We start from the raw sequence: 25,097 nt of genomic DNA on the forward strand, positions 1-25,097 counted from the left end.
TCCATGATTCATCACCACTTACGATGTTGTGAACGTGCTTTGATGCTCCTGAGTTTAATCATTGTAGAGTATTTCGACACCATTTGGTTCAATGCTTTCTGTTCTTCTGTGAGAAGGTGCTGTATCCAGCGGGAAACCAATTTTTTTAAACTTAACTCTTCGTGTAAGATCTTTTGAACTTAGGTCCCTGAAATGGCCAATGATGCCTGAATCTCACGGTATGTAACATGATGATCTACCATAATCATGTTATGTATGTACACGTTTTCTTGAGGGACGGCGGTTTTTGGTTGCCCTTCACGTGGTTCATCACTGAGGCTAGAGCGTCCTCGCTGAAACTCTGTATACCAGTGATAAATGGTTGTCTTTGTTGGTGCTTCTTCGCTAAAAACAACAAAAAGTTCAGTGACGTATTCTTGCTGGGTGAGGCTTCTTCAAAAGTAATCGAAAACTATGGTGGGGTACTGTTCATGATTTAATTCCATCTTGCACAGCAACTTGGGAACTTTGACACACCATCGTTTTAAAACTATCAGGCCGATATTAATGAAACTTTGCAAGGGCATTAACCAACTCAAAAAGTTGTTTATGAATACCATTTATAGTTGCTAGGTGATAAGGAATGTTCTATTCCCCACACTTAAAAGGCTACCCTTAATTATTATTTATGGCACCACGCACTATCTTCAGTCTTATGGTGTGTGCAACTATATGTACATATATACAACAACTTTTCTGCATGTGTTCTCAGGTGATATTTTTTATCGCAGAATCGTAGGGTTTCGTTTTCGTCATGCTGAGGAAATGTGAATTTTAATTAACATTCATCGCAAAATGCCATTCAAGCAATTATTATTGTAACCTGAAATATTTATTGAATGTTATAATTTCTTAAATTTGGTTGCAATGCAATGAGTTTATTTCCAAGTTACGGATTGCTAAATCTTTTTGTTACAACCATAATAAAAACTCTGCATGAAGTACTATTTCTTTGTCCCCTTCTTTATTTACTTATTTGTATTCAAACTCAAATGCACGTTTTTGTGCCAGCTGTAAGACAGTATGAATGGGGCCATGTTTCTTTAGAAATCTTGATAACCTTTAGGTTTCCTTCCTCTCATTTAAATTTTTTATGTTTTCATTCAATGTTTATTACAGAGGTGGCTTTCCAGTTCTTGATCAAATTTTAAAATCCCGAAGGTTGGTTGAAACTATTTCGTAGCAATAGGGTGGTTTCCTATTATTTTTTTATTGCCTAAATCGAAAGATTATTACTCCTGGAGTACGTATTTCGCGCTTTTAGATTTTTAAATGACGATATCTATTTTTCGCGATTAAATGAAAAGTGAAAAATTTCAAGCGCGCAAAAACGCGACGCGTAAGTAGGAAAGTCCGTGCGCCGCATTTCTGGTTCCCCCTCTCTCCTTGTGAAGTGACCTTGATCGAGGCTCTGAGCGCTGATAGGACGCAGGATGCTAGCGGATAGCTGAGTACCTTCCTGTCTGGTAGCGCATGGCTTAAAAAAGGTTTATTAATACCTTATCAAGCGAAGAAAACTTTCCGACCTTAGCCAGTTTTAATAGGTGATTATTAAGACATGTTTCCCTGAGCTCTGTGCCTCATGCATGCATTGGTAACCTCAGACGATGTATAACTCCTATCCTCTCGTGTAGAAACTAGGTCCCTGTGACGTCACGCGGAGCGGAATCGCATGGGCGCCAATCTGGCCTTTTTCAAATGAGGATAAAATTTGACCCTTGCCATTCGTCTAAACCGGTATTTCAAAAACCAAATAATTTGTGTATTATGAATACACTAATGGTGGGCAACGAATCGCAATCAATGCCTATTGTTTTCTTTGATGAAGGAAACTACCCTATTGTCGAAATATATTTTAGTGAAGCACCCCTTTGTTGGCCATTAGTTTTACTTTTAAATAAAATGACCCCAGTAAACAAGATTGGCAACCTTAAGACATCTCACACGCTTTGAACTTATTATAATTTTATTAACTCAAGAAACAATTCATTTGCCCTGGTATTGAATTGCTTTATTATTTCATATAGCCAAGGCCGTTGCCAGAAAATATTTTTGGGGGGTTTATGGAATAGTAGACAAACATAAAATATACATATTTATTATAAACCTTTAAAGGAAAGTATAAAAATATTATTATAAATTTGAATTTAGCCTTCTAGCTTTTTTTTTTTGCAGCGACCAAATGAATTAACTCCTCGGTGTCGATGTCAATTCTGCGATCCCTCAGGAGGCTCACTCACCTCTCTTCTAATTCACAGCACTATTATTTCACACACTGCACTACAACTACTCACACTGCACCTACAAATTCGCTTAGGTAATTATTGACTTAAGTCGCATTGGACTACTAGATGTCCCTGCGCCGCTATATAATATTGTCGTGTGAGCACCAAGCAAGCATAAAGTATCTATTTAATTTTTTTCATTTCGGGGGGGGGATGAATACCCCTTGATCCCCCTCCTGGCTATGGCCTTGCATATAGCAGTAAATCGAATGTGCCTAGTGCTGTGTCCTCACTGTGTTTTTAGGAAACCAAGATTATGGATTTGGTGTTTGAAATGTTTATTGTTATTGTTATGTTTGTTACTGCGTCACTATAAATTGGCAGAAATGCTGTGTGTGAGCAACTTCTTAAATAAAATAAAAAAAAATAAATTATGGTTACATGCCCCCATATTTATTTGTACCTACTGAAATGATTTTTTCATACAGTCCTGTTGCTAACAAGTGTATTTTGTGGATTTTGAAGGGCTCCAGTTAATGTTCAAGTTGATGGACCGCGTACCCGAAGGTATTACTCCAATGTTAAAGGATTTGGAAGATCATATTATAAATGCTGGTCTTGCTGACATGGTTGCATCAGCTGACATCATTACTCAGGTGTGAGACTCATTTTGTGAGCTGATTTATTGTGAAAATTATTAAGATTGCCTGTTATTGTGCTCTTAAAACAGGATGATTCAATTTTGTATTTTATGATTTCTAGGATTCGGAAAAATATGTTGAGAGGCTGCTGGAATTATTTAATCAATTTAGTTTGTTAGTTAAGGAAGCTTTTAAGGATGATCCTAGGTTTCTCACAGCAAGGGATAAAGCTTATAAGCAGGTTGTGAATGACACGACAGTTTTTAGGTTGGATTTACCAAGCAAACAGGTGAGTCAATTATTTTAATAAAAATTTTTTGACTTGTACTCTGTTGGCAAAATAAACTTCTTGAGAGACGTATTTAATTTTTTTTATTAAATAAAAATGTTCTGCCTGAATTATATGTATAAGTATTGTTGGTTAACAGTGGAAGCACATTGCAATGCATATGTACTTTGTTATCAGATTTTCTACTAGTTTGTGTGATTTTGAGAAGTGTTTCCGTTCAGTTATTTTTGTATTATTCTTATAATTGTAAACAAACTTGCGTGGAGTGGAATCTCTAGCGAGAGGTCTTGAGAACTCATCCTTTCATATTTCTCATGCTTAAAAAGATAATAAAATATGTAGACATTCCGTAAACATTTTGCAGCCCTTTCTATGAGTTACAAAAATATTAAGCTAACCGTTGGAGTTCATTTTTGAAGATTTCATTGATCATACACACTTTAAATGACATTGTAGTGTACGTTGTGCATCACATATGTAATGGAGTAGAGGAAGTCAAACTTCTACACTTAGTTGTGACTGAATCTGGTATGGAAAGTGCGCTAAATTTTTTGCTCATTGGCATCCTGTTGAAAAATATCTATCCTCTTTTCAGAGTGCTGGCATTAAATCTCAACCTGAATCCAAATGCCCTGAACTTCTAGCTAATTACTGTGATATGCTGTTGAGGAAAACTCCTCTCAGCAAGAAGCTCACCTCTGATGAAATTGAGAGCAAGCTTAGAGATGTTGTAAGTTTGGCACTTAGTTTTTATTAGAGAAAATTTTTCAAACCAATGATCTTTGCCATATTTTTTCTGTTTACATACTGTTTTGACATAAACCTGCGGTTCTTCTCATTTCTAAAGTGTGTACTTGGTAAAATTTTATTGAGAGACTTAAATGCCAAAGTTGATATTTTTAAGAAGTTTGAAGAACTCTAGTTAAACTCACAATTTTTATTGCAATTTTCCATTATAATAGTGAAGTTTAACTTGAATTTTACTTTTAGAAATCCTTATTTTGTTTATGGGAAAGTTAATATGTCATTCCGTATTAACATAACTTGGTGGCTTCTGCAGTGTTCATGGTCAACTCAAATTTTGGACTGTGTGTGGAAACTAAATTCGTTCATACAAGTTCTTATTTCCAGCTTCTTGTGTTGAAGTATGTTCAAAACAAAGATGTTTTTATGAGGTATCACAAGGCTCATCTCACTAGACGACTGATTTTAGATACTTCAGCTGATTCTGAAAAGGAAGAAAATATGGTAGAATGGTGAGTTAAATGTTTATTACCTTCAAAATAATGCATTACATCTTTCCACGTCAATGATTCATTGTTATCATATTAAAAGTGATTTAATATGAAGTCAAATTATTAGAAATGGAACAGAGTAATGGTTTAAATTTGACTACACCCATGTCTCGTATAGCGCAAGGGATGCGTTCCTTGGGGTCTTTGCGCTATACGAATTTGCGTTATACGAGAGCGTTTTAACATAGGGAAGATAGGGATGCGTTCCTGGTAGCATAGGTCTTGGGTATTGAATTTCCTCTAAAACATCTATATTCCCATAAAAAGCCTTAGAAAACATTATTTCTATAAATATTTATAGTTTAAAACATCTTTAAAGATAGTATTCACGCATTCAAAGACTTTTATTCATGTTAAAAAAAATTCTTACGTGCTTTCGAAATTCCATCCTGTCGTGCGGGTGGGCTAACATCTGCTATCTCAGGGGATCGTAATGCGTTGCCGGCAGTTGATGATTTTTCAAACCAGTCTAAAAACAACTATTGTGTCACCCAGGCCCTTTTGTCGCTCATCGAAATGACAGGAAAATGCTACTTTAAATGCCATTTCATAGCTAGCGGAGTTTATGGATGATAAATCATTTTAATTTGAAGTCCTCTGAGTCATTAGCAGCTACGTGAAACAGTCTTTAAATGCCTTGAAACCTGACCCAGGTTTTCCTTCCCTGAAAATGAATGAACGAGAATGCATTCTTTTCCAAAAGAATATCGTCTCATCAACACTAAAAACTAGTTGAGGGGGAAAGGAGCCACTTTCAATAACAGCTTGGAGTTCATCAGAAAATGTTGTGGTGGCTGCGCTATCAACACTTGCAGATTCACCTGATATCGCCGCACTGAAAATACCTGCTTGCCGTTTAAATTCTGGAACCAACCGGAGCTTTCACTTAATGTCTCGGAGCGATTACCACTCTCGTCTTTTTGTACTGATTCACCATGAACACCGTATGTGTAGACCGCTTGGTTGAAGTTGGTGCGGCTGAGGTCACTGATGTTTTAACTTCGTCTTTATTCAGAATAAGGCATCGTGAGTTTAAACTTCCGCGCAATATCGCTTTGACGCTCTCCATTTTCAAAGCAATTGACCTCTCTCAAGTCCTCTTCTAGTTTTAATTGATAAATTCTTGATTTTTCTACACGCATTCCTATTTTTTGCCATATTCTCTTGGTTTTTTCTCTGTATGGCTCTATCTAAATCACCTTCCACTGCTGAACTGTATTCCTGAGACGCAGAAGGCCTAAGACTGCGGGGAGGGAACGAAGCCATTGTGTTTGAGACTCTATAGCGGACCCTTTTATGTGTTGATGCTATTCATGCTCAACTCGGCCACCGCTCCATTTCTCCCTCGTGAATACCGATGACCTTGAAGGCTTTAGCGTAGACTCTCTACCTGGAAGTCAATCGCCCGGTAACCTACGACGGCAAAAATACGTCTCAAACCGTATTGCTGAAAAAAAAACTCATTTCCACTAGCCCCACGCTTAATTAACGATCTAAATTATTTATTATCATTCTGTTAAGGAGACGAGATAAATCTTCGGTAGGCCGGCTATCTAGACCCAGTGACGAGTAATACTTTTGGCAATTGCGCAGCAATGAATTTCGATTAATATATAAACAAAAAAGAAGATTTGAGGCAAGAAATAATATTACTATGCGTAAATTGATAGAAATTTCGTGTGTACTTAGCGCAAGTTCACGTTTTATCACGAGAGCATTTAAGATTTTTGATTAGGCTACACTGCGTTGCAATGTTTCCCCGAGGAACGAATTTGCACTATATCGAAATTGCGCTAATCGAAATTGCGCTATACGAGACATGGGTGTATTTTCTATAAAAAAAAGATGTCCACAAGCTTGATTACCGTAGATTTGAAAGGTTAGTTTCATTTTTATTGAAGATTTTCATGTTAGATTTATTATTGCCCAGATGATTATCATTAATTATCTGGGTGTTATATTATAATTATAAATACAAAATTAAAGTGTAAGTATATACTAAATTATAAGTAATTGTATTAAAAGTAATTCAGTGTTGTAATTATTTTGGTACTTTAAATAGAATAAACTTGTCCGCAAGTATCAATCCCTACAAGGAAAAAACAACAAACAATGCTTAGTCATTTCCTTTAAGCAGCCTCCTTATTCTGTTTACACTATTTATCTGGAGTTCCCTTATGATTTATTGTTCACTTTAACTTTTGATGTAATAGTGGTTACTTACCAAAGAAAAGTATATTATTCCTTTTTTTGTAGCTCAATTGCTTTCTTTTATGCTAACTAGTACTTATTCGGTTAAAATTTTTCATGTGTGTTGTGTTATTTGTTACTTACCTGTTAATGAATCTGTGAGAGGCTTAAGAGGTTAATTCACTTCCAATTGAGTGATTTTTTAATGTGTTATTAATTAAAAACTCATGCTGCCTTTGTGAAATTTTCAGAGTTGGTGTACTGACAGGGCACTTGAAAACATCTTCATAATTTATTTTTATTATGAAAATTTAAATTCTCTGTATTTTTTAGTCAACTTTTTATATTTGAAATAATAGTAAACGCTGATGAGGTTTTACTTTACATGTCCTTAAAATTTCAAGATTATAGCTTAAGTTTTAAACAGCTAACACATGACAACAAAGGAATTATCACATTGTGTCAATTTCACATTTGAATCTACTGATTTTGATATTACTGTGATGTCTGTACATGGTTTTTCAGGCTCAGAGAAGTAGGAATGCCTGCAGATTATGTGAATAAATTAGCTCGTATGTTTCAAGACATTAAAGTTAGCGAAGACTTAAATCAGCAATTTAAAGAACAGTATCGGAGCAGCAAGGGGAGTATAGCAGGTTTGTACTGCTTGTATTTATGCTTATTAGTGTAACATTTCTATGCTTCTTCGTTAAAACTTTTGTGGGTAATTGTCATGTTAAATAAAAAATAGTGATGGGTCGGTTCGATTCCTCGATTCTTGACTAAGAACCGGAATCAAAAATGAGTACTTGCCAAAGTGAAATATCGATTCCAATTCCAGTAGATTTCAAAAATTTATATATGACCGCGTTTCCAACAGTCATTCGAATTTTCGCACCAAGTAATCGTAATAACAAAACACATTACGTATAGATTGTAAGTGGCACACCACTTCCAGAGGAGCAAATGCAGACTAGGGAGCCTGTGATGGGTGTATGGTCAAGATACAATGATGCATTTGGAAAAGTACCCTAAGTCACCATAGCAAACACTGTTGAAGCTGAAGTTGAAGGTTATTTATCAGAGTTGAATGCATTATCAAATTCCTTCCCTTGGAAATACTGGAAGACTTGCATCTCCTACCCAAGGCTGAAAGTAGTAGCGGAAAAGTTTCTTGCCATACATTACTAGGCATTGTGTTCAGTGTAAGACTTTTTAGTTTGGCAGGAAAAATATGTGATGTAAAATTCAACAGGCTTGATCCTGACAGAGTGAAGATGCTTCGCTTTCTGAACAAAAATTTAAAATCTGTAAAAGGGCATTGAATTTGTGAAACATTATTGATAATGATAAGATATTTACAATAGAAGATAGTTATAGGAGATAATTTTATGTTAAATTTAAACATGAGTGCTAAGGGCCGTATTCTTAGTCGACCCTGTAGGGCCAACCGACCCTGGATACGTCATCAGCCCCTACATAAACCGATCTCACCCTACATACGCCACATCAAGCCCTACATATGGCCGTTTTTGGAACTAAACGGGCCCTACTTGATGTAGGGTACCCGAACCAACCCTACACCCTACAAAAACATGGCGGCCAAATATCGTCTGCTGATCACCTCGATTAAATAATTTACGTTGTAATGCATATTAAGGGAGACGAGCTCGCACAAACCATTTTAAAATGTACAGTAACACAGCGGAAAAGTAATAATACTACCACTTTATAGCCACCAAGTTAAATAAATTATAAAATTGACTGAACTTGTGGCGGCCGCACGTCCTGCCTCGCCGCCACACCGCTTGCCCGGAGGCAACATAAATAGCGCTTCATCATCAATTCTCCTCGATAGGCCGGCTAGCCCAGCGGTACAGCGGTCGCCTCCCAAGCGGACGTCCCGGATTCGATTCCCCGTGCCGGATATTGTAATTATTTTATTTTTTCTTGCCTTCTAGAATTCCTTTCTAGAAATTTCTTTAATGTTCAAGAACAGTAACATAGAACATTCTGGAAGTGCACCAATAGAATAAATACTGCGGCCTTTCGGCCGTTGAATTTTGAATTTGAATTGGCCGGCAAGTCAGTCTGAAATATGGAACGGATTAATAAACATCGTCCAAACCATTAAAGTGCCTTATCATTGCTAGCAGACAATTCCTACGCCTGCTACAAACTAATAAGAAGAATATAGCGGTATACAAGCGTCTGGTTTCTACGAATATATAATATTTTTCACGTTTGGCACTTGGTATACTTTTGGGAAGCCAATACTTCGTTTACCTACAACCATAGGAAACGTATTTTCATGCCACTATTTTACACATAATAAACTTAACTACGGAAGGTAAAAGTGAACGACGAACCTTATTGATGCAACGTAAGTTCCCACGTCAATGATCATATTTGCTCCGTACTTATTACTATCTTGTACAGACCGCTTTTGAAGTAATTTGAAGACAATAAGGTTCTACTTTTGGCTCGATATGAGTGTATTTGTAGCGATAATTAAGGTACCGACACGACCTGACGGACGACACCGATTGTTTATTTACCTTGAGCTGTTGCCCTAACCGCCCTAACAATGCGCCCGAAAATTATAGGACGTCTTTTCTTACTTTCATAGTTAGTTCCCATTACGCCACCAGTATGGAAAATTGGCGCTGCGCCATCATCTACGTCATCTCGGTGGCGGTGGGGTAAAGTCCTCGCCTGCCAAACCGTAGGTCGTGGGTTCGAATCCCGCCTGGGTAGGTGATCCCTATCCAGGGCATGGATGTTTGTGTTGTACTTTGTTCATATTGGAAACCTTCGTTGTAAAAGGCCGTTATGTGCTGTTTACGGGGGATGTGATAAATAAATAAATAAATAAATAAATAAATAAATAAATAAATCTCAGAGAAGTTGACGATGGAATCACCCCCCACCACTTATGTAGGGTCGACTGAGAAACGCATGTAGGGGCCTTTTGTTATGTAGGGACGGATATGTAGGGTCGACTAAGAATACGGCCCTCATATTCTTAAGTTATACCTATGTGGTAACACCACTTTTCAGGTATGTTCTGTTTTGAAATTTAGCAATCATATTTTTATAACATAGTGATCATATGAGTGATGCTTTTGTTAACTGATTCTTTCACTGAGTTATAATTTTTTAAGTGGTTGTGTTGTTGCCTGGAATTAAGTGATATTTTTCTTGGAGCCTATGGCATCAGAATCGATGGAATCCGCATCAGTAGAATCGGAATCGATATGTCAGAATCGGAATCGTTAAAATTTTGGAATGGACCCATCACTTATAAAAAATTTTTGGCTATGTCACTGCATCAATTTTTGGGTGGCCCCTACATTTCCCGACCAATGCTGGTCGCTCTCTCAAGGGAGTCTTAGGGAAGATTCCCTCGAGAAAGCGACCAGCATTGGTCGGTAAACGTTGGGGCCACCCAAAAATTGATGCGGCAACATAGCCCAAAAGTTTTTATTTAGCATTTCTCTTTGCTTTTGAACAGATGTTTACAGATACTGTATTATTCTATAAAATTGGTTGAAAATAAGGATGACCATCAGAGCTGAAATTTAATATTTATTGATGACGTTGTTATTATATTGTCATGCTCTATACTTTCCACATGCATGATGTTGTGAGGTTTTTTGTGGGTGATAAGTGGAGCTTTTCTGAATGGTTTTTTGAGTTCTGTTGGCACTTAGTGAACATTCTGGGTGTCCGCTGACCTGAAAAACTGGGAAAATGTGGGAAAAAGGAATTTGCTGAGTTGGCTGTGTTGCATGCAGTGACCGGCAAAAACCTGCCAGTGTGTTGAATTCTCACTAAGCAAAGCTGAAATAGAGGTTTATAAAAAATTATCTGTTAATATTTTATATTAATTTATATTCATAAGCAGATAATTGGTATTGCCATTAATTACCCAATTAGGTATCATAATGATCTTATAATATGGCTAGTTAAAAAAAAAACCTCCTTCCCAACCTGATTTAAGGAATTGACAACGCCTATTTAACTAATCCTTTTCTTTTTGTCTGCACTAGCAAGCCATTAAGGTATCACAATGATCTGCTCGTGAGATTAATTGCAGCAATGAGCAATCTTGATATTATTTTTTGGTTATGCTTATATTGTTTTGTTATGCCTGTGACTGAAATTTTCACCATTTGTGTTTTTATCATTTCATGCTTCATCATGACTTAAATTCTTTTTCCAGATTCAATAAATATAAAAATTCTGAATGCGGGGGCGTGGGCTCGTGGAAGTGAGAGGGTGACAGTTTCTCTCCCTATGGAACTGGAGGATTACATCCCAGAAGTGGAAGATTTTTATAAAAAGAAACACAGTGGCAGGAAGCTTCAGTGGTATCACCATATGTCCAATGGAACGGTGAGTAATTTTTTGGAAAATAATCAGTTTAGCAATCCTTTGATTCCCACTTTCTGCTGGATTCTGGCTGGAGTCCACCAAGTAATATCTAGTGTAGTAGTCTAAATTCAGTTAAACAAATCCATTGTGCGAACAATACACTGGAGGACTTTGATTTTACACATGCAGCAACAGTCAAGTTTACCCGGAAAGCATAAGAAATTGCAATGGTGAAACTTTGATTTTACATATTATCTTGATTTTATGCAGTTCTTTCATTATGTGCTGCATAGCCTCAGACCCAAAGAGCGAGATATGTAATCTTGATTTTACCCTAATTTTTCTCATGTAGGCATGTAAACCTTCGCCGCTACAGTTTCTATGGGTTTACGTAGTTTCTATCTTTACCATTACTATCCTTTCATTAAACTGCAGTTAGCTTTTAACACAATGCCCAGCACTCTTTCTAAGCATTATCCCTACACCAGCCTTACCATGTATCATTCTGTAGCTTCCACTCCAAAAGTCTCCTTCTTGGGGCCACTTCATTTCCCTGATGCCTAATACATGAAGGTTCATTCTTCACATCTCCACCTTCAAGTTCTGTAGCCTACTGCAGGTACGAAGCGATCTAACATTCCATGTTCCTAACCTAGGTATTCTATCACCTTTGACCAATGTACCCTCTTGAGTAGTCCCTGCCTGGAAATCAAAATGGGGGACTAGTTAACCTCCAGAATATTTTACTTGAGAGAATTCCATCATGTCATGATATAAATTGAGTGGAGTAGCTGCGACCTCCTCAGGATGATAATGTGGTGGTTTCCCCTTTCCTTCCGCATCGCAGCACTGCAGCTGTTAAAGTATATGTTATCACACCCGTGGTGAAATGTTTGTCTCTGTACTCACCAATATAGTCTCCACCTTCGCACAGAAGAGCTGCTGCCCTCTCCCCCAGGTGATGAGAGGCATAATTGTTGGCGTCGCCAAGTCATGGCATCTTCATAGGTTTCCTTATCATGTAAATGGTCTACTTTACCCAAGGATTGACCAACACCCCCTCAAAACTCGGTCAGTTTTTGTCACTTTAACTCCACCAGAGCTAATTCTTTCTCAAACCACCGTTTGCTTGCGTCTTCGTGCTCGTTGCCCGAGTAGCATTTAGAGATGTGTCAAAAAAAACCAAACTGCCAAAATGAACTGTTCATTGAAATGAACTTGTTCGAAAATGAATAATTATCTTAAACTCCCTGTTCACTGTTCATGTCTGCACTGCACACGTGCAGTGTTTTCGGTCCAACAGGTATCCTCACCAAGAGGTATTTTGAACTGCAGCTTACTCCAGCTAGTGTGTTGTGGCTACAACAGATGGTGGTTACGATGCAGACCATCCAAGGCCATCAAAGTGTGTCATAGACGACCGAGCTCTTTCCCTTCCTTCTCTAACATTCCCTTCCATCCACAAATAAGAACAGTTTTGCTGCTGAAACACGTTCCAAATATTAGGGTGTTTGTTTTAGGTTCATTTTAGCTGTTCATTTTCTCAGGGTGATCATTTCTCGCCGGCCGTTTGTTTCCCCATGGCGTTCATTTTTCAGAGGCTGTTCGTTTCCTCTGGCTGTTCATTTTGATTTCATGTTCATTTGAACATTTACGTTCGATGAACAGTGCGATGGTTCAGGTTTGCTGTCAATTTACGGGTTGGTTATCTATTCATAATTTGTGCTGTGGTTCAAAAGTATTTAAACATTAGGTTAAAACTATTAGTTATACTAATGCAAAAAATCTGTTTCAGCAAATGGAAAAGTTAAACATAAATTGTTAAATTATGTTATATCCACTATTTATTTTTATAATAAAATTATTTGTGATGGTTTTAACTGTTAACTGGGTTAATATATATAATATGCTGCTTTGCTTTTAGATGGTTTTGGGGAACACAAATTTGGCTCCAACTCTCCTCAAATTACTTGTTTGTAGTGTACTTAGACATCGAAAGGGAAAGACTTGGTACATTTCTAGAGAAAGTCTACAGAGGCATATATCCATCATTTTCGAAGGAATGAAGACAATATGCTATCTACGACGATTTTATTTGACGACATTATAGTGTATTCACTTTATGTCAGTGAGTGAGCTTCGTGAGAGCCCGGACACTCTCGGATGACTTCGCTGATAGGGGAGGGGTATAAAGGAGAGAGGGGAGGAACGAATATAACGTTGCCAAATGTACGTAGCCTCCCTACTATGTCACTGAAAACGTGTGAGTCATGGGTGGCCACAGGTATTTTGGCCCCGGCATCGAGACAATATACCTACTCATTTGGAAGGCATTGGGGATAATCCTTTAACAGAAGCCCATGACATTGTCAGCTGCCATGCTGAATGAGGCACCGTTGGTGGAAGGCATACTTAGTCACATACAAGGAGACTGCATGAGGTTTGGTAACACTGCTCCACGAGCAGATTCACGATGTTCACTCGGCGGAGGCCAGAGAGCGACTCACTGAGGCCATGCCTACTTCATGCTGATTGGCAAAGGCAAAGTCACATGTCGAGAAAGTTTCCCTCCCCTCATCTCCACTTGCTTTGGCCACACCAGCTCACCCGCAGAGATAAAATGAACAGAGTATAGGTTTTTCACATGGCGACATTTTATGTATTATATTGTGACCACTTAGCTTAATTGCATATAAATACACCTCAAAGTGTTAACTCTTCCTTTGCTTTCCATGTTTAATGTTTAAATATGTTACAGAATTCCATGGCTGTAAAATATTTTTTACATTCTACCAAAAGTACTAATGTGGCAATGAAACATTATTTCTCACCATCTTACACATGCTATGATTGCCTGTAAGTGGAATCGTTAGAGTGGATACCTGATAGAGGCTGTAATGAGGAGAAAAAATTTATATCTTACTGAGGAGTCTAAAAGAGAGATTCAGAAATGACTTTTATATTAAAAATATTTATAAAGAACTGGAGCTTTAACTATGGTTAATTCTACAAAATGGAAGGCGGATATTTTCCTGCTCACGGATAACCAAGTAAAGGCCCTGGACAGAATTTTCTTGAAATTACTATAACACGCTGCACAAACCATATTATACCACACTAAGCTTTCATATACTCTAAACGTCTGATAAACAGTATATTCTATCTGAATGAGCTTGACTGTTCGCCATGAACAGATATTTTGAACTGTTCTTTTTACCGAACAGGATCAATGTGAACGGTTCATCAAAATGAACAGTTTAACCCACCTCTATTCTCAAACCACATAATACTGGCTGGTATTGGCTATTTTAAATCGGGGTGTTTTAACAAATTTAACAAATACACGTGCACAGACAACCATGCCCTAGAGAGGGAAACCTACCCTGGCAGGACTCGAACCCGGGACCTCTTGTTTGGGAGACTAGGATTTTACTACGCGACCTGCGAGGCTGGCAAATTGAGCATTAGTTGTAGCAGCATTAATTCCTGTCAAGGGTTACAAAATCCCAAATGGAGTAATTTGTAGTCATGTTCTGTTACCATATGATTGAGTTGTAAAAATGAACACTAGAATGGTTGACATGACGTTGTGCTATTTAGTGTGAAACTGAATAACTCATATATTTTGGTTAAATTAGGCCTGGCATAACCTTCCACAGCACTGCTTTTCCTACCACACCTGAATCCAATGGCCTAGGACTTACCCTACTTTTAAATTAAATTATTACTCCCCTGTGGCATCTCAGTGGTTTTTCAGCATCCTGTACATAGTAGTATGTGGAGCTGAAGAAACATTGTTTGCCTTTTTTAGTGATTGCCACTGAAGTAAACTCCCTAGTGATGGTCCTATTTTGTCGGAGAAAGTGAGAAATTTGGCCCTCACACTAGGCCATCAATACTTGAAGTGCTCTATGAGATGGTTGGACAATTACAAAAAGAGGTACAACATTAGCTACCAACATTGATGTAGAGAAGATGGGAAAGCAGGTTATAACTTGGTTAGCAAGTGGCATCAAATTGATGACTCAATCATTGAGTCATTTGCACTGCAAGAATTGTTTTAATTAGAATAGAAAAAAAATTTAAAAATTATTTTTGAAGTGCTGATATCCATCTATTTTTTTTCAGATTACCTTCTCCAATGCAATCGGACGGTTTGATGTTGATGTAACAACCTTCCAAATGGCTGTACTATTTGCTTGGAACCAACGCCCACATGATAGAATCTCTTATGAAAACCTACGATTGGCCACTGAGCTCCCTGATCCTGAATTGAGGCGGACATTATGGGTAGCTATAAATTTCTTCATTTGTGTCTTAATTGACATCTTTTAGCCAATATTTTTCCACGTGGAATGAAAGAATTAATTACCTTGATAATGTTACAAATATAGAATACACCACGTTCATGTGATAGAGATGAGTCAGCAGGTCATTATTCTCTTCCTCTGTTAATAGTATAGTTTTCAGCTCATTCAGTGTCTAACTCACTCTATTACATCCTATCCTATCTTACTTAGTTTTTGTCCATCATTGACCAATAGTATAGTTTTGTACGTTGGGGCAGTCAGGCAGTATCCTTGCATGTGGCAAGTTCAAATGCATTTTGAAGTATTATTATCGGTTACTTATTAGTTATTGGATCAATAAATTTAATTTTTAAGTACAATTATCTTCAAATTGTATTGAACATTGCTAATAGAAATAAAAACTTCTAGCATTAAATCAGAAAATTACTCACTAATGACATTTGAACTCATTTTTGATAGTGTATTTCATTTTTGATACTGCACAGTTGAAGTCCTTCCTATTGGAGAATAAAAAATACCATTAATTAGGTTCTGCTATAAATGATAGCCCTCGTTTTTATTTATTTTGCTGGTAACTGGTTTGATCTTTCAATTGGGAGTTTATGCACCGATAACTATCACCTTGACGCGAAGGATTTTGAATATGCAATGTCAAAGTTAATTTGGTTCATTTTCTTCACCATGGTGACATTAATGGCTTTGAAAGTTATTTTCTTTATAAATAAAAACTAAACCGTCACGAAGAAGAATGTTTTATTTCAGAAGCTTCGATTAATTGTAATGGACTACGAATCGCAATCAGTAATACTGTACAATCCTTATTATCTGGGCTAATGATGGGGAGAGACAGCACGAATAATCGGAAAACATGGATAACCCAAACTTTCACTTTAATGCCTTTTAATGTTCATAATTTAAGTAAAACTAACAAAATATTACTAAAAATAAGTCACCTACGGGTGTATGCCGCGTGTCGTGATGGAGATAGCCCCGACGTTTCGTGACCGACTGCTGGTCACTTTTTCAAGGGAATAGTGTTAGGATTGGGTTTTTGCTGCCTTTTTATTGTTCATCTCGGCAGCGCAGCCGGAAGGCCAGGTGACAAAGAAGGGTAGACTTCTTGCCACGAAGTTGGTCGAATCTCTTCGATCCGCGACGGTGGTCCTCCCCGTAGAGGCGTCGAATTTCTTGATTGAAGCTTTCGCGGCTCATGATGATTAAAAATAAGTCACATACGGGTGTATGCCGCGTGTCGTGATGGAGATAGCCCCGACGTTTCGCGACCGACTGCTGGGCACTTTTTCAAGGGAATAGTGTTAGGATTGGGTTTTTGCTGCCTTTTTATATTTCAGGTGGGAGGGGTGGGCGGAGGGTGTGGGGAGTTAGGACTGGAGGGGGAAGATAACGAAATGTTGCGGATGACTGGGTTCCAAGTATTGCTGATTCTTAATCCGGTATCTCTATTGTAGTTGTTCTTGTTTTTCTTTATTTCTATGGCCTCGCGGATGAGTCTGGTTTTAAAAGTTTTATCCTCGCGATGACTCTTGATTTTTCGAAGTCGATCGCATGTTCGGTGGCTTCGTGCTCCGCTACGGCTGACTTTGAAGGGTAACCCAGTCGAATGGCCCGCTTGTGTGACCAGCAGTTGGTCGCGAAACGTCAGGGCTATCTCCATCACGACACGCGGCATACACCCGAAGGTGACTTATTTTTAATCATCATGAGCCGCGAAAGCTTCAATCAAGAAAATATTACTATTTATGCAGTTATTCTGTTATCTTAGAGTGCTTCCGGGACTCATTGAGAGCTTTCTTTGCCATTTCGCGATCTTTTTAGCGGCGATAAAATGGTTGTACTCGTATTATTAATGCTCCTTGTAAGGCCTGGTTTTGAAAAGCTCACATCCGTGGCTTTGTGATCACAGATACCGAAAATTGGTTTGCACCAATGCTTGAAAACCACTGCTCGATGTCGGAAACTACACTGTCAGGCACCACGCCTCATAGTCGCGTCTCGCACTAGTTGCCCAGGTTTCAACAGCTGCGGGACGTGTATCCGTGATCACGGAGCGCAGTCGCACACTGAGATGCTTGGGAAACAGGAACACGGTGCTCCCATGGATGCAGCTAGCACGCGATCGCTTCCGTTTTACGAAGGGGATTCTAACAGAAATAATAATCCTAGTGTATCCTAGCATTAATGCAGTAATTCCGATGATTTTGCATCCAATTTTATTTCTTTATTAAGATTGCGAAAAATATTGAGCGAGAGTGAAAATCATGCACGAATAATCCGCAACACGGATATACTGCAGCCGGGTAATCAGGGGTCTGCTGTATATCAAAACTTCTTAATTACAATTACAAAATATGAAAAATGGAAGACCCTTCATTTTCCAAGAATAGATTACATATTACTATGTAAGTATACCCCAGCAGTTGTATTTGTTCAAACTAGCTCTATATGTTCCAACAAGACCCACTTAGGGAACCTTGGGTCTTATATGTTATAAGGCGCCCAAAAAGATGAAAATGCTAAAATTTGTAGGTAAATGAGTTTTTTTACGTCTGCGTAAGGCTTGATATTTCAGTGGGAATTGTATAGAGGAGTACTTAATTACATAGATACCAGGGTATGGGTCATTGGGGTTCCCAGTAGGTTTAACTGATTGTGTAGTGGGTAGTCCTGTTATTTAATGTGTTCTCAGTACCAAACCTCCTCCTTTTTTGGGAACTGGAACTTCTTAAGAGTGTAATACATTGTATTTTTTAGAGATGTGCGAATAGTATCCGCGAATACTCGAATACCTCGAATACTGGAAAGTATTCCATATTCAAGGTCTCGAATAGTTATGCGAAAAGTACCGCCTCTAATACCTCAAATACTTTGAATTTCGCGTCATACACTGTCGCACACACGTTGTTGGTAGTTGACTCAGAAAAATGAAGAGAACTCTAGTCTTTTAGTGCATGCAGCACCATTTTAGGCAAGTTGATGAACTACATCAAATTCGCGGGCTAGAGCGGTGAGAAGAGTTCGACGTGGGAAACCTAAATTGATCCGGGTGAATAAATCCGAAAATCCCCGGTTTCCCCCACCAGGAAAACCTCAGTGCCGGGGGATAGTAACTACGTAGCACAATTCCCAAAATCCTCTTCCCCATCCATCCATCAGCCCTCGGCCCCTCCTCCGACACTTTCCTCCTCTTCGAAATCAAACAAAAGGCCCCCAGCTCGCGCAGGTTTCGTATAAATGAGACGAAGTGTTTACCATGTGTCATTTATGGCTAATAAGGACAGGCACTTAGTTTGAATCTTTTCCAGGAGATGAAACTACCATAGGGAGAAACTCAGTGCCGTGGGATAGTAACATTGGCGCATTTCCCACGATCTGCTATCCCCCTCCATTCAGCACTCGCCTCAACCACTCTGACGCTTTCATCTTCTCCGAAATCAAACAAAAGATCCTTGCTCGTGCAGGGATTGTATTACGAAGACCTTAGCTTCGAAAAAAATATCAAGTTACACGAGAAAAATAAAGACGTGTCTCACGCCCCCCCCTTTTCTAACCCACTGAACTTTTTCTGCCTACCTGCTTCAAAGTTCCCCATTTCTGGAGGTCAACTGCTGCATGAATCACCTATTAGCCCAAAAGGTGTCTAACAATTACTTTCGGCAATTGATATTACACCTTTGTTGGACTGAAATATTAGTAATGTGCGCGTAATTTAAAAAAGAACAAGACCAAACGCGACGCATTTCTGGCTTTATTTAAGCATTTTACGCGAGGAAATAAATGTCAAAATAGGACGGAGACTTGGCATTCTGGCGAGACTCGATATGAGCAGCAGAGCTTCTCGGAAATTGATGCGGCATTTTTTTCCGAAAACATATGTCAAGTTTCAATTTATGAGTAGTGCTATAAATGTTTATTGTTACAGTCCCAGACGAAGGGATATTTTCTCAGGATATTTGGTTTCTCCCTGATAGCAATTCCAATTCATCTTCTTATCTCGTGAAGATGGACCGAAAATAATCGAAGAAGAAGAAAATCCGGTGGAGAAGCACGCGTATTTTGCAAAACACTTCGTATTGTCCGCTGGCACTTGACAGTAGGAGTGGGGGTAAAGTGAGCTACCTGTTGAAAATAAGAAGTTGGATGACGCCGAGTATCAGATGGGCGTGCCGCTGAAATGGCGTTTGGTAGATAAGAATGTATACATCAGACAGAAATCCACCGTAGCAGTGTAAATGCCGAGACGGCATGCAATCATTTTCGCGAGGTGGTGTGTCCCCTTAGAATATTTGAAAGAGATGTTAGTTGAATCAATTATATGCCCAATTGTGTCCATAAAATTAAAATATTCCATTAATCAGCTAAATTCCTGTTCGAATCCTTTAAAGGAAATCAAAATTACTCCCCAAAATCTTATGTTTCTTGCTGCATAGGCAACCGAGTCAAACATTCCAGCATTCATCGTTTAGTATTCGAGGTATTAGAATATTCGAGCAATGATTTAATATTCGAATTCAATATTGGAGTTCGAGAAATCTGCTATTCGACCCATCTCTAGTATATTTAGGTATTGCCTTGGTGTTTATTACTAATTTATATGTATGTTGATTTTTTTCAGTCTCTTGTTGCTTTCCCCAAATTAAAACGTCAAGTGCTAATGCTTGAACCAGAAGTACAGAGTCCTAAGGATTTTGATGAAAATTCAATATTTTGGGTCAATCAAGAGTTTGCACTTGTGTAAGTATAATTGCAACTGTCTGTGCCACCATATGCAATGATATTAACTGCTACTGTTCGAGAGATATTATCTTTGATGATAATGATTCATTTTTAAAAAATAAGTTCAACTCATAAAGGAATAAAGTAGAGGAATTAAAATTAGTTGTTCATTCTGAGATTGATCACCTTACACGTAGGCATTTTTCCGAAAATGTATTTGACACTTAATAAACAGGAAAATAAAACCCTAATGTGCCTCTGTATTATGGAGGGTATATGATAAAGGGTCATCTTTACCATGAAAAGAGAGTGGAATGGGTAATGTAGTTTGAACTTCAATTTTTTTTCATTTGTACCTGCTACTTGAGTGTTTTTTATTATCGTTTGTTATTTCTTCCAGAAAAAATGGAAAGCTCCAAAAACGTGGAAAACTGAATTTAGTGGGTAGATTGCAATTGTCTACAGAGAGGAGTAAAGAAGAGGATAATGAAAGTATAGTGCAATTGAGGATACTTCGTGTTCAGGTGAGATACTTCCTTATACAGTACTTTCCTGATTATCCTGTCTAATGATGGGAGAGGTGGCACAAATAATAGGAAAACATGGATAGTCCGAACGATCACTTAATTTTCTTATAATGTTCATAAATTACGTAAATCAAACAATGTATTATTATTAATGCACTTGTTCTGTTATTTAAGAGTGCTTCCCGAACTCATTGTGAGTTCCCTTCACCTTACCACGATCTTTTTAGCGGCGATAACATGATTGTGTTCGTATTCCTACTGGTCCATATAAGACCAGGTTTCGAAAACCACGCATCTTTGGCTGTGTGATCATGGATACGGAAAATAGGTTAGCACAAATGCTTCAAAACCACTGTGCGACGTTGGAAACTACACTATCAGGCACCACGTCATGCAGTTGCATCTCACACAAGTTGCCCGGGTTTCAACTGCTGCAGGACACAAATCAATGATCATTGAGCGAGGCTGCACACTGCACGTTGGGGATTCCGTTTATGTAAATTATCCATTTTACGAAGGGGATTCTATTGGAAATAATAATCCCAGTATAGCCTAAAATGCAGTATTTCTGGTGATATTGCGTCCAATTTTACTTTTTATAAAGATCGCAGAAAACACTGAAGGAGAGTAAAAATCATGCTCTGATAAGCCGCAGCCGGTTAAGATGAAGTTTGCTGTATTAGCAGTGGTACATTGACTCTTAACAGAAAGGAGCAAATCAATTTTTAAAAATTCTGTTGGGCATTATGGTCTAGTAGTTTCAGTGTCACCCTGTGAATATTTCTCAAAATATGCTCTGGAGAGTATCCCTCAATGACCATAAATGTTCAAGGTACTCAAGACACCTTATTGTAAACCAGCATAATTTCCTTCATGCCCTGTGAAGGAATTACATTTAGAGTTTTTAATCGGCTAGTTTTTTTGCAAATAGGTACAGTGGGCAATTCAACTTTTCCTGTATTTTTGCATAATATCTATTTTGAACCCTTCTTTTTTCAACAGTGAGGATTTGTTTGGAAGGCGACCTTATAAGGTCTTTTTGCATCTCATTAGCTGCTCAAAAACTGGTCAAAATTAATCATGATTATTTATCCCTCCAACATTGGCAGGCTTTTTCATAATAAATTAATGATAATAATAATAAATTTTCATACTGATCTTTCTTGTTTTTCATGCCTCTCTTTTCTCTAATATACCTCAACGACTGAACCCTAAGATTGAACAGGATGCTGTTTCTATTGGGTTTATAAACCTAAATTAATACTTAAGTAGTTGTTTTGTATAAAACCTCCTCATCATAATTCTGTGTGCTAGAGGTAACTTTGGATTACTTTGGGCCTGGTTTATATGTTCATTATTAGCCAATCATGCAAGTTTCTTTCTATAATATGTACCTGCTTCCTTTCTTTAAGAATCTTTACGCCTATAAGGGTATATTTCACCTAGCTCTATTTTTTTAACTAAATAGTAGGGATGGTCAGATAGGATACTATGAACCCAAAAATCTGCAGATATAACGTTTCACAATATAGCAAAATAAGATTCTGATTCACTAGAAAAAATTGGATCGAGGTTCAAAATTTAAGATTACTGTAATTACTTCTTTTTGAAGCATGCAGTTATTGAACTGTACTGAAAAAAAACATAGATACATCCTTCCTTATTATGAAAATGTTTTTTTTAATTGTTCAATACTTCAAAATATCTTGTTTGAAATCTAATTTTATTTGTACATGCAGTGGAAGCTATGGATAACAAGTGCACAGGATGGCTAGGAAATCTCTGTAATAAGCACTTGTTAAATCTGGATAAAATGTAATTAATCGTAGAGGGCGTAACTTGGTGGAAATCCATTATATCACGAATACAAGAAATAATAATGCTAATAAAATATTATGTGGAAATAGCAAAGTTCTTGATTCTTGTATTCGCTGGATAAAATGGTTTCAACCTCTAAATTCCCATAGTCATGTTTTTTTTTTCTTCTTTTACGTATTACCAAACTGTTTGATACATGTAAAATATTTTATCAACCATGTACAATTTTATTCGTTTATGCTCAATGGGTTAAATTATCATCTATGTTGAAATTGTGCTGAAGTCCTAGTCTTATTTCATGTTTTTTTCTCTTTATTTCTATGGTAAATTGAAAAACTCATCTTTTGACATTGGAATGTAGGAGGCCATAATAAAAATATTGAAGATGAGAAAAAGGATTACGAATGCACAGTTGCAGACGGAGTTGGTGGATATCCTGAAGAATATGTTCCTGCCTTCCAAGAAGATGATTAAGGAGCAAATTGAGTGGCTCATTGAGCACAAGTATATGAGGAGAGATGAGGACGATATTAACATGTTTGTGTACATGGCATGATCATTGCCTATCTCCTTCGGGCATACATGTGATATAATTAATTCCTTTGAACCGGAAGGAAAGGAATGTGTTCTGCATTTTGTACCTCTTGTCTTGGGCCCGCATTTCCATTTGGAAACGCTTCCCCCGACTCATCATGTACATTGTTACATTGCTTTCTATATTGTTGAAGAATTTCAGTCACCGAGTGGTGCCAAGTTGACCATGGTACAGCTCTAGAGATTATTGCTGTCACATATCCATTCATGGATCTAACTTTTGTGGGCACTACTGTTTTATGTATGGACTTGAATTTAGTTTTATCTTCTCATATTGTTGTAAATGAGGGATTGACATATTTGTATATACATGTTGTGAAGAGTATATGGTGAATTTTTCTATTGAAAATATTCCGATTCTCTGTACTATACTTCCAGTGAGGAATTAAGCAGTGAATGGATGCTTTTTTAGAATGTGCGATGAGGCCACACCAACTTCTCTTAAATCTTTTTATCACTGTTTGTCAGTGTGTGCGTGGACACAGGGCCGAGGGCATCGTTTGGAATTTTTGTCAACAGTGATCACTGTTAAAGACACAAAAAATCCATTGCAGCTTTTATTTATTTTGCTATTAGAAATGATGAAATTATGGCAATAAAAAGTTCCAATTTTGATATCTAATTAGAGTTGCTTTTTTTTTCTCATTTTCCTCAGTCTAGAATGTGCTCACCTCTTTTGTTTATCTTGAAAGCTTGTATGTACTTATGTATTAATTCTGATCATTATCATAAAAAATGTGTACAAACAGCCTTTAGAAGGTGATCCTCATTGATTTACATGGAAAGAAAAATAATTTTCATATGCCTTGATTTTTTTCCTGAAATCAGGCATAGCTGTATAATCTGAAAATTGTGAGATATACCGACTATTAACATCCTCATGTTTTTGAAATTTTACCTTTTGAAAACAGTGTCAGCTTTTTGAAGCAGAAAAATACAAATCTGTTTCTTTGCCTACAAGAATTGACCTCAAAAGTAGATTGATGCCAAGAGTGAGAAAAAAGATACCCTTGGTATACTGCATGGTAAATGATTTCTTCACGCTCAAGATAGTTCACCCACTCTCACATAAAGTGGTACTAGGGTATGTAGCACTATATAAGGTTTCCTGGAGTTCACTTTTTGGAGATTATTTCTTCAACCCCCTCGAATTTAGGGTTTAGATGGTAGATGGGACTTTCTAGTCCCAATCTCCCCCAATAAAGACGAATTATTATTAATCACAATTGGCCTCAGGCATTAAGGCTTCCAGGTTCACTTTATGGAGCTATGGTATGAGGAAATAAAAATTACCTCTTCAATCCCCTCTAATCTCAATCGGCTGCAGACATTATATGAACCTGTGATCTGAACACCCTGCAACAACCAGCCTTAAGAATAACAGAGAAGTACTTCATCAAAATATGTTCCAACAGAGATGGTAAGCCCTACTCCATTGGAAGCCCAAGAAAAATTCATTGCATATATTGAAATAAATTGGGAATGCTTAATTTATGATGCAGAGGCAGCTATGGGATCCTTCCCAGGGATGAAAAGTTTTATAAGCATAGACATTTAAGCCAGTATGGATGTGATGCAGTGGCGGCGCGTGCGTATACGTATGTTAGCAAGTGCACACCCAAAGATGAATAAATTATAAAAGAAAACTATTCCTTTGCAACGCGAAGGATAAAAGTACTGTCTGCTTGTGCAAGAAACATGAGCCTCCGAACGCTACAGCTATCTCCTTTTCGAATTCACCGCTCTACAAGTGTGCGATCCCGTGGCATCATGCCGGGCGCATTTTCAGCCTGTGCGATCGCTTGAGGGTGCTCTGGCGGGACGAGGTAAGCGGGGGGGTATGTGCTGTTCAAAGGGGCGATGAGAGCAGACTCCAAACCATGCGAATGCGCACGCGCATAATTTTGGTGACTGACTAGCAGGTAGTGTAGTGGTGTAGCCGCCACCTACACTACCTGCGCCCTGGATCCTAGTCCGTATAGCCGTTTTCTACACTACTTCCTCATAGGAAGTAAGGAAAAGTGAATGAATTTCAACTACCGTCACTTGTAAGGGCCG

The 25,097-nt window shown here is 37.9% G+C and overlaps 1 protein-coding gene across 3 annotated transcripts in view; it reads left to right on the forward strand.

Annotated features, from left to right (window-relative positions):
• LOC124164848 (cullin-5) overlaps nucleotides 1–23,661 on the forward strand; it is a 38,265-nt gene extending 14,604 nt beyond the window's left edge. For all 3 annotated transcript variants that reach the window (XM_046542047.1, XM_046542049.1, XM_046542048.1), the window contains exons 7-16: nucleotides 2,790–2,920; nucleotides 3,027–3,194; nucleotides 3,790–3,924; nucleotides 4,326–4,450; nucleotides 7,205–7,335; nucleotides 10,905–11,077; nucleotides 15,185–15,346; nucleotides 20,000–20,118; nucleotides 20,501–20,624; nucleotides 22,807–23,661. In XM_046542047.1, the coding sequence (XP_046398003.1) occupies nucleotides 2,790–2,920; nucleotides 3,027–3,194; nucleotides 3,790–3,924; nucleotides 4,326–4,450; nucleotides 7,205–7,335; nucleotides 10,905–11,077; nucleotides 15,185–15,346; nucleotides 20,000–20,118; nucleotides 20,501–20,624; nucleotides 22,807–23,001 (1,463 nt within the window). In that variant the 3' untranslated portion in view covers nucleotides 23,002–23,661. The remainder of the gene's footprint in view (nucleotides 1–2,789; nucleotides 2,921–3,026; nucleotides 3,195–3,789; nucleotides 3,925–4,325; nucleotides 4,451–7,204; nucleotides 7,336–10,904; nucleotides 11,078–15,184; nucleotides 15,347–19,999; nucleotides 20,119–20,500; nucleotides 20,625–22,806) is intronic.
• The last annotated feature ends 1,436 nt before the right edge of the window (nucleotides 23,662–25,097 follow it).

Source organism: Ischnura elegans, chromosome 9 (assembly GCF_921293095.1).
Source record: "Ischnura elegans chromosome 9, ioIscEleg1.1, whole genome shotgun sequence".
Taxonomy (NCBI): Eukaryota; Metazoa; Arthropoda; class Insecta; order Odonata; family Coenagrionidae; genus Ischnura; species Ischnura elegans.